Source organism: Saccostrea echinata, unplaced genomic scaffold (assembly GCF_033153115.1).
Source record: "Saccostrea echinata isolate AGI-Se365-2 ecotype Australia unplaced genomic scaffold, CSIRO_AGI_Sech_v1 ptg000008l, whole genome shotgun sequence".
Classification (NCBI taxonomy): Eukaryota; Metazoa; Mollusca; class Bivalvia; order Ostreida; family Ostreidae; genus Saccostrea; species Saccostrea echinata.
The window spans coordinates 5,106,872-5,120,024 of record NW_026889757.1 but is presented as its reverse complement, the minus strand read 5'-3'; the positions used below and the strand labels follow the sequence as shown (position 1 = coordinate 5,120,024).

General features: G+C 34.0%; 2 protein-coding genes across 2 annotated transcripts; one reads left to right on the top strand and one right to left on the bottom strand.

The window, feature by feature from the left end:
• Window positions 1-4,674: 4,674 nt before the first annotated feature.
• LOC133181293 (uncharacterized) lies at window positions 4,675-6,145 on the bottom strand. Its single transcript, XM_061315819.1, has 2 exons — window positions 5,985-6,145; window positions 4,675-5,800 (listed from the first exon to the last, which is right to left on the bottom strand). The coding sequence occupies exons 1-2, from the start codon at window positions 6,098-6,100 to the stop codon at window positions 4,723-4,725; spliced, it is 1,194 nt and encodes a 397-aa protein (XP_061171803.1). The 5' UTR covers window positions 6,101-6,145; the 3' UTR covers window positions 4,675-4,722.
• Window positions 6,146-7,861: 1,716 nt separating this feature from the next.
• Window positions 7,862-12,061, top strand: LOC133181165 (uncharacterized). Its single transcript, XM_061315705.1, has 6 exons — window positions 7,862-7,920; window positions 8,237-8,359; window positions 9,087-9,276; window positions 9,600-9,728; window positions 9,906-10,134; window positions 10,371-12,061. The coding sequence occupies exons 1-6, from the start codon at window positions 7,862-7,864 to the stop codon at window positions 12,059-12,061; spliced, it is 2,421 nt and encodes an 806-aa protein (XP_061171689.1).
• The last annotated feature ends 1,092 nt before the right edge of the window (window positions 12,062-13,153 follow it).

Here is a 13,153-nt window from a genome sequence, read left to right as displayed (position 1 = left end):
CTCTTTTGAGAGACCTTGGATCATGTAAGTAGTGCTCACCTGTCCCTAAATTTTCCTGTCACATTTTTTTCTGTGATGGTGCATTTATTGTACAGCTTTTTAGTTGTTCTTGTGCTCCTTTAATCAACTAGGTACTAGCCGATTTTCTTGTTCCCTTTTAACATTTATTTTTATTACGATTAATGATATGGAAAGGCAATATTGCATTTACTGAAAGTATATATCCCTAAAATGTAAAGCAATAAACTGTGCAAGTTTAATACTTTAATAAAATCAATACATATCTTTTTTAAAGACTATTTTCACTTTTGTAATCCTATAACAGGGAAACCTTTCCTACATGTAGATCCACAGATACCATTGCTCTGATGTCAAAACATTTAAACGTCACAATGTTTATATGACATTATAAATGACAAAGTTTCCATGTTTGTTGGTCTTCGAATTCCAAACTTGCATTTTCAAAAAGAACACAACTTCCGATCAAACATTATAACAACTGTTCGTAAAGTTTTTGACACGATTTACTTTTTGGATCGAATGTTGTACTAATCTATTTAAAAAAAAAAAAAAAAAAAAAACTTTGTTGAAAATTTATCAAGTCTTGTGGTTTGATTAGTAATTGATACGAATGTTTAATTCTAATTGAATAAAATAGCTTTGTATTATGTTCTGTGTATGTTAGCAAATTCTCGCTGAACAACTTTTTTTCAATTTGTGTCATAATTTAGCGTCAAAGGATTATGTCATTTTTGTCTGCAATGGTTGCAACTGTTAATCCAGCATTAACAAGGATTATTGTATATATTGATATCAGCATTAATAATCGTAAAACGTGCGTTTTAGTACGTAGTATTTTGTATTGTTTGCTGCTGGGTATGTGCTTCGTGGTTCTAACAAGTGGAGCTTAATGAATTGTTTAAGAAAAATGGTTTTCATAAGGAGAAAGTATTCAGTGGATGTATATAATCTTTAGTTGACTGATTTCATACATGACTTGCCTGTACAAATTATGTTATCCTTTTAACTATAAGATTATTGTACTTTTTGTATTTTTCCATTGCACAACTAGCAATTTTGGTATATCAATTGGGTTCTAGATTCAAGTCAATTAATCTAACCAAACGATGCATGTGGTTAGCAAAGATACTTTGGCATTAGTCAGGATTAATATAAATGAGATTTGATCATGTTAAAGGATTTTATTTTGGAGGGGGGTTAAATTCTGACAAAACTTTTATAATTGTCTTTTAATTAATTTGTCTGTGTTTTAAATTGTTCACATTTATACCATCAATTTAATAAATGACATTATTCATCTCTATGAAAGTGTTTTATTTGACTTGTAGAACAATTTTAGCAAAAACAAGTTGCGGTGAGCTTACCTATACATGTAAGCATTAGAAGACATCAAGTTCTTTTAAGTTTTTTCTGGACGCCTTCAGAAATATTTTCGTATGCCCAAGTCTCAGTAAAACAAAATATTTATTTAAGAAATGAATAACAAGCTTAAAAAGTTCTCTGGGATATGAACTTGGTTGGTCACGTGATCAAATCCTGTGGAGCCCAAAGGACTTCTCAGTAGATTTGATCATGTACCAACCAAGTTCATTTCCCAGTGAACATTTTAGCCTTGTTATTTTATATTTCCTTTTACATTTGAGACGAATATTCGAATACTGGCGTGGAGACCGGTCCTTCGGATGAGACCGTATAAACCGAGGTCCCTTGTCGCAGTAGGTGTAATGTGACTAAAAAGATCTTTCACTGCTCAAAGGCCGTAAGTGCCGAGTACAGGTCTGCGGCCTTCATAGGAATTTCGGGTTAATAGGAAAGCGTCATTTTAATACTTATTATACCCCCCGCAAACGAAGTTTAGGGGGGTATATTGGAATCAGCTTGTCCGTCTGTCTGTCCGTCTGTCTGTCTGTCCGTCTGTCTGTAGACGAGATTTTGTCCGGACCATTTCTTGGAAACTGTTGCAAGGATTTGTCTGAAAATTTGTACACTTATTCTTTGCCATATGAAGGTGTGCACCTGGTATTTTCATCGTGATTGGATATTTTTTTTGCATTTTACAGGTGTTTTTTTTTTTTTTTCATTTTTATTATGTGGTTTTGTCCGGATCTGTTCCCAGAGACTATTGCATAGATTTGTATGAAAATTTGTACACTTATTATTTACCATATGAAAATATGCACCTGGTATTTTCAACATTATTTGATCATTTTTCTGCATTTTACAGGTGGTTTTATTTTTCATTTTTATTGACTTAGACATTTCGGGTTCATGTCTAAGGTTTGAGACATAGAATCTAGAACATCTGTACAGAAATGTGAACTACAGCTTCAAACTACTCATTAGAACTAAAAAAAAAACTCACAAAGTATTAAAAACAGTTTTTACATTACACAGCAGATAGTGTAAATCCATTTGTCCCTTGGGAGTAATGAGTGGACATGCATCCAGTTAAAGATTAATTAATGAGTTCAGTGTGGGAAGCTGTTAGGGCATCTCTGATCAAGCAGGTCTTATCTATATCTCTTGGGTATTGGGCAGAAAGAAATAAAGATCTCTGTTGTCTAAGTCTCTTAAATGTAATTTAATTATGTCTGTCAAAATACATAATCACTGGAACCAGCCTTTTATTTTTAAAATGAGTTTGATATAAAGGTATTAAGATCAATTTGATTTTGTATAATTAAATTGTGATATTTTTTTTCAACAATCAATTTGCAGAGTGTCATGTCTCACAAAGATGACATATAGTTGCAAACTATTTTTTCAATGTAATAAAGAACACTGTAATTATTAGTATTGATGTTTTATTAGGCTGCACCTTAGTTTCATTTATTAAAAAAAAATATAATGAGGCCAAACAAAAAAAATATGTGTGGTTCCGGTTACACCTCCAAAAAAAATTAGGGTAGGTAGGTTACGATTTTTTTTTTTTTTTTTTTTTTTTTTTTTAATAAAATGATTTTCTTAATTATTCTAAATAATACTTATCACTACTTTGCAAATGACATTTAGATGTGGTGTGATAAAATACTAGTCAGTATTGGTAGGGGACACCTACATGCTAGCTTGCTTTGGATTTAACACTAATAAACACTTGCACTATGTTGTGAAAGGAGGCTGTCATTGCTGAAACTAAAACTTAAACCGGAGCCATTGATGGAAATTGGGGAAAATTCCGGAAAAAATATGAAAATTGTCAAAAAAAGTTTAGAGTCGGGGGGTATAAAATAGGGACGGTCGGGTAACCGGAACCACACATATTTTTTTATTTGGCCTGAGTAATTAAATTTTCACTCTAAATCACAGGAGTTCGCATACCTGTCAATTTTACCGAAATTTTTTGCAAATAAAAAAAATACGTAATACCTATAATAATAACACAAGGAGTGCAACGCATTTCAGGTCACCGGGGAACCCCTCTCTTAGTATCGAGGCTGCCGCGCAATCAATTTTCAATCGAAAATAATAAAACACTAACCAATCTTTTCGGAAGGAACCATTCTTTATGTCTGTTAATGCATGTGACTTCAAACGCCTGATTAACAGCAGCAGCAGTGACGTTTCTCCACGACTTCGCTCAAACATTCGTTGTCCGCGACGCCATTACGTGACGTATGACTATCACAGGTTCGTAGTGAATAATAGCGGTGGCTAGTATACAAAACCAAAGGCGGCGGCTATGAAACGGACATTCTCGCGGGAATGGATGGAGGCACCCCAGACCTCGTAGATCTTGCCGTTAAAGGCCACAGCTTCCTAATTACAGGCCAGTGTGGTACTGGAAAGACACATTGGCTAAGGTACATGGGTTTATTTACAATAAACTATGTTTATATAAAAATGTAACAGTGGGCGAACTTGATTTACTTGCACCTTTTACACCTATTCTCTATTGAGAAGTTGATGGCTCGTTTTAATACTCCCCCTCAACAGGGGGAGTATTAAAACGAGCCATCAACTTCTCAATAGAGAATACTTTTACACCGTGTACACTTTTCTTAATTAATAAGTGCACTTTGGGTGTACTCTCACTGTACACTTTCTTACACCAAATTTAGGGCATGTGTTGAAAGGCGTACACTGAATCCAATATGGCGGAGAATGGTACGATTGAAAATTTAAGAAATTATTTTGTGTAATATAAAGGATAAGAAATCACATTCAAGTTGTCTTTTGTGCATATATGGCAAGAAATTAGTCCCGACTTTCAAGTATGTTCATTTGTAACCAGTAAATATCTACTTTTGTGTGTAAGTGATTACATTGAAATTATTTTTTAACCATTTTAAATAATTAAGTAATTCATAATATATTTTAATTTTTTTCACTTTAAACCAAAAAAATTTTAGCCACACACTGTCGAGATGCAAAACATATACTACAACATATACACTACAACTCGTAAAATGTACTTGATTATACACCACCACCTTTCACACCAGTGTACACTGGTGTACACCAAATTAAGCTAAATCAAGCACGCCCAGTAATTCATGATATTAATAACAAAGTGTGAATTGCCGAACATTAGTGTTAGGTGTTTATAATATAGTGCAGACTCAGGAAAAACATAAAATCTTGACAAATCCAAGTCTTATTAATGGGCTTTGATCACAAAAACTTTATATGATTGAAATTATTCCTTGTCTCACTGTTAATTACTGGGATGTTAATTTGGTGGACTGAGAATCTTTTCAGGGCTCATATTCTCAATTTCCTCATTTTAATTTGCTTCTTGCTTTTCCTTGTGGAGTTTAAAGGTCTTGATAACTTAGCACGGAAATTACTAGCTGAGGCAGATTCTGATGCATTGGCCCTCCTTGACACTATGCACTGGCCAAGTATAACTGCTGTACTGGATTTACCAAACTGTGCCAATGTAGGATTAGAATTTAAGCCATTTCGAATTCCTCGTTGCTGGCAGAAGAAGTTTTCAATGAGGTCAGAATTCAGAAAGCCAGGATTTAAGGTGTTGCCCTTGCCTATTGTCTGCCTACACAGTGAGGTGAATCCAACCAAGGATGAGTTGATGTCATCTCTTGTTTCTTTTGTCATCAGATTCTTCTTGGCAAGTGTAGGGGAAGAATCCAATGTGTCAGCCTCCCACCTGTTGAAGAATTGAAGAGCTTGAAATATCTCTGCTATCCTTGGATCCTCCATGGATGTTACAGGGTGGTTAATGCTGCAGAAAATATCACATATAATTGATGTAGCTTCTAGCAGTCTTATTGATGATGAAAGTCGTTCAGGATCTGGCAATGTCTGTTGGTAACTTTTCATGAGGAACAGCATGTTCTTATTCAGAACATCAATGGCCAGTTGGTTGCGCATTTTTGAGGCTGCCGTCAGAGTGATATGGTCTTCAGTTAATTTGTTGTGGATTTCAAAGCCACCCTGATAATTGAAAAAAAAACATTCCTCCCAGTGGTCCCATAGAATTGCCTGCCCTTCCAAAACAAGGTAACGTCCATTAGAGTTCCCCTGATTTTCCCTTCTGCTTGATTCTATGTTGTTTCTAATTCTTTTCAACACATGTTTGATGTCTTGTATGGCAACTATGACATGCTCTCTATTATACACATTTTTGAATAGAAATAATTCCTCCCTTGGGTTTCCATTAAACAACATAGAAGTGAATGATCTGTTTGTGGTTGCCCCATCTGCCATCATGTAGTCCACTGTAAAACCCATTTCTTCCAAAACATCAACACTCTTCCAAAACGTCAGGTAGAGCTGGTGTGATGTGGCAGTTGTGGAACCATAGTAGGAGACGGGCCATCTACAAGATTAACATTTTATGGTATAATAAGATGAACTTTCAAACAACTTTCAGTGAATCCCTTACTAGTTATTATTCAGAAAGGTTTTAATTTTCAACAATCCTGAATTGAAATTCTTTTCAGATCTGTTTTAACTTTGAAAATACACCTCCATAATATAGTCTTTTTGATTAAACTATTCACCTGAAACCTGTAAAGCCATGGAAAACAAACTGCAAAGCCTGTGAGGCAAGCCTTGTAACCTTTTTTCCTTTGCAGATAATATCAATATTTTCATTTGTGGTTCCCATGTCCACCATGCCAATTAACTTCCAACAATCTCCCACTTTTGTGATTACAAGATCATCCTGTAAAGGTAAACAATACATAAATAAAAACTGCACAAACATGTTTATAACTTGGCGATATGAATTTACAGATGTAATATTAACTGATAAAAATGTCAGGCCAAGCTTTAAAAATTTTTATGCCAACCATAATTTTTAGAGTGTGTAGGTAGGTATAGTTTTTATATAGGTTAACTTTTCAGGTTTTCACTGGATAACAAATATCTTTTTTATTTTAGGCTTCAGGATTGAAATTTACATATTACTGTTACCTGAATTGACATTTCGTCTATTAATAGACCTCCATGTCTACCAAACTCAGGTATTCCTTGTCTGTCTGCTTCAATTTTCATCCAGGCAAGATTATCCTCATTGGAAGAGCAGGAATTTTTGTAGTATTGAAGTAGTCGTTTGGATGGGAGGACTAATACACCTGATTTCTTCAGGTCTTCATATGCCTGTGGAGATCTCAGAAACAGCTGTAAGCAAATATTGATAACTCGAGGATCCCACCTACGCTGGCGAGCATCTATACCACTCCTACAGTTTTGTAGCTGGGAATGAAGTAACAGCTGAAATTTTTCTGGAGCATCCTTAAGGGCATTTTTCAGGAGTATTTCAAAATCTTTGTGATCTTCTTCACAAAATTGGATGTGTGCATCAAGGACACAGGTATCTTCTTTTAAATCACTGACTGTCTCTGAGTTGTGCCTTGGCAACTTATTACTGATCTCCTTGAGTGCCTTTCGTTTTTCTCTCTTACGCCTGTAGTCTTTACATGCTGAACATGCATTTGATGCCGCTAGAGGTGGCAGCAGAATTTTGCATGATTTGGACTTTATGACATGCTTCTGTTGTTCACCACCAACTGTATTGGACAAGGATATAGACTCACTAGAAGCTTTTTCTATTTGTTGTCCTTCACATAGTTGTAAGTTATGGACTAAATGCAATATCCCATCAATGTGATGCTGGATTGGAGTTAAACAATACTTCAAGTTGTACGTCTGCTCTTGAATGGTTAATGTTGAGAATAAAGCCTCCATATGAATTTCACAGTACTGTTGTTGTCCATTTATGGTAAGGTCAAATGGAACCAAAAAAATTAATTGGTGGTTATTAAAATTTTTCACTTGACAGTAATTTGGAAAAGTCAGCTTCTCATTGCTTGTATGCTGTACACGTTGTTTTAAGCCTTGAAATGCAATAATGAACTCTCCTTGCTCGTATATGCGGGAAGACTTAACTCTGAAAAGCTTATAGATGATCTTGGATATAACATCTGATGTTGCAGTTTGAACATCCTTCTCTGTGCAGAACTTGTTTAGACAATTCATTATTTGAGTCAGGCAAGTGTAAGAAGTTGGGCTTTCATTGGTGTAGTGAATGGCCAACCTGTAAGTTTGAATATATATGTCTTCAAAATGCTTTAGAAATTTCATTAGAATAAGAGGTCAGTTTCATCAATTATACCCCCTCCCCCCAAAAAATTTTGGATGGATATGTAGGACTTGCTATGTTTGTCTCTCTTTCCTTCCCATTTGCTGTATGGGCCATATCTTTATTAAGCAGATATGATAGAAGCTTATCAACACTAAGACTGATGTGAAAGAAGGAAGTGTTAGTGCTGAATAAAGGTCATTTGGGCAATTCAGAGGGTTCAGAAGAATAAAATACTTGCCAGGATCATAACTTTGTAATGCAAGGAAGGTAAACTTAATACAAAGATTGAACATGACCAGAGTGTTTGGTGAAGACCATGAACCAAGGTCATTTGTAGTTCAGAATGTCATGTAGTCAGAAAATCACAGATGATCACAGGATGTATCATAATCTAATTATACTTGGACAATGTCAAAGTTGACTAAAACACAAAGCAGCAGTGTAATGTTTTAGAAAATTTTAAGTTTTTAAAAATATGCAAACTTTTTAAGAATATGTTTGTTTGTGGAATATTACTCCCATTAAGATATTTTCAATTTTATTTACTTTAGTACATGAAAATATGTTATATCTTTTATTTTGGTTCATTACCCTATAATTAAGCCACTATGAAAAAGTGAGTTTTGAATTGCCTCTAGTTACACCATTAAATTACTTTGTTTTCAGAAACATAATATCTCATCTTGGAACAAAAAAAGTAGCAGTCACAGCTTCAACAGGAGTGGCAAGCCAACAGTTAGGTTTTGACGCAACAACCCTTCATCACTGGGCTGGTATACAGGATGGAAGGTACTTAAAAGAACTTTTCTGTTAAGGTATCTGACCCTTAATAGCCCCAGATTAAGCATAGGAGAATATGTATGGGCTGAATACTCAGTAAATTAAGACATTATTTTCATGTTTTAGTGTCAGTGTGTAGAAGTGGGTTATGCCCGAATTTATGCCCCAGTCCTGTCCTTGAAGAGTTGTACACCGATAAAAATCTAAGAAAGATTTATTTGGTAAATTTTTTTTTAACTGCTTTTCTATTCCTTGTGATGAAATACATCTTTTCACCACAGCATTTATTGATATTCTTGGTATTTAAATTTTCATTTTCAAAAATTTGCTTGTCATTGATTAATTACTGTTTAGGTAATTAAATTTTTGAAAATTTCTCTTGGTAAATTCTTCACTACTCTAAAGTGCTTTGAATTAAAGTCAGAGTACCAGTATTTTACAGCCATATTTAAGATAAGAGAATAAGGTCCTTATATGGGTTTGACACCTTGAGCTGCTCATATACATGATAATGAATTATGCAATTATATTTTAAGCAAGGTCTTTTGGGGGTTTTGAAGGTGTTATAATTTTTCTGGATTAGCATAACAGTAAATTAATTTCTTGATCTCTGTGATTTGGGATTTTTATGTCAGTAAGATATAAACATGTACATGTATTTGTGTAAATTTGATTAAGTAAATTTGTGTTTTTCTCTAAATAAATAATTGATTTCATGAATATAATACTTTTATAGGTTCTCAAAGGAAAAATACCGAGAGCTTTTTCTACATGATGATGCTTATTCTGATAGCAGGAGACGCATTGAAAAAACTTCAGTTCTTGTTATTGATGAGATCAGCATGGTATCAGCCAGGACTTTTGACTTAGTAGAGCATGTCTGTCGTCTTGTGAAAGGCAACAATCATGTATTTGGAGGCATGCAAGTAAGCATTATCATTTTGAAATCAATATCATAAAGTGCATAACAAGAGTGAAGTGTATAATACAGAACAAGTTCAAAGTACTAAGTATACAGTTTTACCCTCAGTGCATAAAATTAGGTATGTATTAAGTGTACATTGCCTTATTTTCCTATCATAATAAATGAAGAAATACAACACTGTGTACTTCATACTTCACAGCAGTAATGTTTGTATATGTTACTAAATCTGGTACATTCTATAGTTAATCTATTTTATCTACTTTGTATTAGAGCATCTGCCATGGGTTTAGAATGCAACAAATTTACTTTCTGCATTTGTTTCAGATAATAGCCTGTGGTGATTTTAAACAGTTGTCTCCAGTGCCAAATCCAAGATATGGAGATGGAGGTCTTTATGCTTTTGAAAGTCCATGCTTTCACCTAGCATTACCTCACCATATACAACTCAAAATGGTAAATTAAAACATTTGTTGTTTTGTTGTATAAAAATTTGATTAAAAAAAAGGAGATTTAGTTTATGAATTTTTTTTTCATTTCTTGATCTAATCTTAGCTTTATAATTTGTGTTTGTCTTATAATTATCTTTTCTATTCTGTTAAGATTACTAATGAATTGTTTTCAATTTTTAAGGTGAGACGCCAACATGAAAAGGAACTGGTAGATGCCATACATCAGCTTTGTGATGGTTCACCTACCCCAGAGACCTTAGCATTTTGTTCAAGCCTTGACAGACCCCTGTTTCCACCAAATGCTCAACCTACATTGTTGTATGGTACAAATTTTGATGTGTCATATGTTAACCATGTGATGTTGGAAGATATGGAGGGTGAAGAAATTAAGTTTGAAGCTGTCGATGAAGGTATTTGTATATTTTATAATGTAAGATGTGTTATTAGAATGTCCCTTTATGAAATTTTAAGAAAAGTCATGTAATTTTTTCAAGTTAGGTATACAAATATTTTACCTAATGTAAATCTTAGGGGCAGGTGAGATTCAAGTCCTTCTTAGCAGGTAGCAGGAGATTGTGACTTAGGCAAATTTTGAAAGTATTTAAATCTGTTATGACTTTATATTTATAAATGTATATCATCGTAGGAAATATTCAGCTCTTGAGGAAAAGTCCAGTGCAGAAGCACCTGTTACTGAAGAAGGATGCACCTGTAATTCTTTTAAAAAACCTTGCTTCTGGCCTTTACAATGGTATGAGAGGGACTATCCACTCCTTGGAAAAGGACAAACCTCCTGTAGTAAACTTTTCAGGAAAATTGGTGACTATGAAACAAGCTAACTTTGATATTTTTGACCCTGATAGAAATGTCACTCTAGCTTGTAGAAAACAATATCCACTTAGTCTTGCATTTGCTCTGACTGTACATAGGGCCCAGGGACAAACCCTGGAATTTGTGGAAGTAGATTGTTACTCTTTTTTCTGTGCTGGGCAGCTAGGGGTTGCCCTTGGAAGGGCAACAACTATTGACGGACTGAGGATTAGGAATTTCAATCAGGATGCTGCTTTTCTGAAACATCCTCAGAAAGTGTTTGACTTTTATAATGAGACATTTCTTGTTCCTGAGGATGATCTGGAGTGCTGTAATAGTTCGTCAAGTGCACTTTGCGAAATACCATCAGAAACTGCACAACAAACCGAGGAACAGAAATTGTACAAAGAGGACTTTCATCAGGAGGAAGAAAATAGTCAAGAATTTCAGCACATTCCTGATGACTTTAAATACAACATAAATGACTTCTTAGATGAAAATAAATCAGCTCAATTTCTGAAATCATTTTCGTTGGAATTCCTTTGTTCCCAAACTATTAGAAAACATGCCTGTTTCTTGCAGCACAAGGTGGAAAATTATATGTCATCTAGACTGAGAAATCCCCCAGAATTTACAGCATTTTATCACAGTATAAACAGTTTCCTGTTAAGTGATGAACATATCAATTATGCTAAACTAACTTTCAATGTTCAACAGGTAACAAAAGAACAAAACAAGTTCAGTTCAAAGTTAACTTTGTGGATAATAGATCAAATCCTTGCTTCTAAAGCAAGTGCCATTTTAGAAGAGCAAGAAGATTCTTTGAACCTACAACATGTACAAGGTGAACAGACACAAGGTGATATAAGTTGTGCAGCAAAGAACAAGGTGAGGTATCTTGCTGGAAGATGTGTTTATAAAATCAGAAGACGGCTTCAAGACTCCGTACTACATAGACTGGGAAGCACAAGTCGAAAGATGAAAGCGCTTTGTAACCTGGATTACAAGAAACAGGCAATTCTTCAGAAACTGAGGATCAAGGAAGAGGATGTTAATACTAATGACCAAACTGTGTTGGAAATTAAAGCCAAACAAGGTGAAAGTAGAGGGCTTACTATAGTTAGTGAACCAGTCTTTAAATTTTTTATCAGTCTTCATAGAGCAATACAGTCATCTCTAACTATTGAACACATTAATTTTCACACAGAAAACATTCATCAGTTTCTGAGAAATAAGATTGATGAAAATTATTCATTGATACAGGAGTGGATAAGTATTTGTAAGATACCCACAGATAGTGATATAGAGGATGAAATAGTTTTACAACTCATCATAGAGCTCTTCCAAGACATAAGTGAACATTTCATAAAATTAAGTCTTGTTGACTCTCTTAAAGAGTTCAAACGACAAGTTCCCAGAAAAAAGAAAATGGCTCTCAGATCCAAAGTAACTGCTCTATCGGAGAGAAAATCTGGACAGATTACGAAGAAACGCAAGAGGGTTGAAGCAGAACCTGGGCCAAATTAGTTATATATTGTAAGGAATCACAATGACAAATATATATCAGTGTAAATGGATTATGATTAGCAAATGTAACAGGATTATAATGTACATCATTTACAATCATACTAGAAATATCAAACAAACCAGTGCATCACACACATTTATCAAAGAAATATTGTAATGCAAAATTTAACTCTCATTCCCTAATGCAAATAACATTCAAATTTCTAAGCATGGTTTTTATAATGTATTCATACTTAATCCTTCTCATCATGGAACTAGTTATTGAAATTCCTTGTGCTTTTAGAATTTGGCCCAGGTTCTGCTTTAACCTTCTTGCATACCACTTTTGGGAACTTGTCATTAACTCTCTGAGGTTCTGCTGACATGTAATGTTTGCTGCATTATATCATTGAAATAAACAAAATTAACCTAAATTTTGGTGTCTTTTATTCGGTTCTCATGTTTTTGTGAATATGTGAGAGATTCTATGTGAAATAAATAGCAAGAGTGGGCTTTATTTAAAACACAGACTTTTGATGCTCTATATTTTCATTTACAAGACTGCAATTATATTAAATTTCACATATGAACATTTGCTTTGCATGAGGCAGGCTCAGTGGATGTTAAATATGTATGATATGTGGGCTAATCTTATGGTCCAGAGTGAGTAGAGATAAATTCATGAAGTCCTGCCTCAGGAAGTTTTACTTAGTATTGATTTTCATCATTATTCTCTTTCAATTCAAAGTATGCTAGCATGTGATTTTTATTTATTGATACCAGTACTTTCAACAGTTAGAATTACTCATCATTATTTTAACATAATTTTCAAATAAAAAGGGGGGGGGGGACCTGCACTTCTTCTGCACATCATCTTATATTCAGATATGTTTGAAAAGGTAAACATAAATATTTTTATATAGTAAAATATTTTTGATTTTGTAATTTTCAATTTTTTTCATTGACTTGTGTTTTAATCTTTTATTTTAAAATATATTCAATGCACATGGTATCAGTACATAAGATAATATGTAAATTATTTTTAGGACTAATCTAATTGCAACTTCTATGCTATAAATGTTAGTTCTAAAAGCCCAACTTACCAAGCAAGAA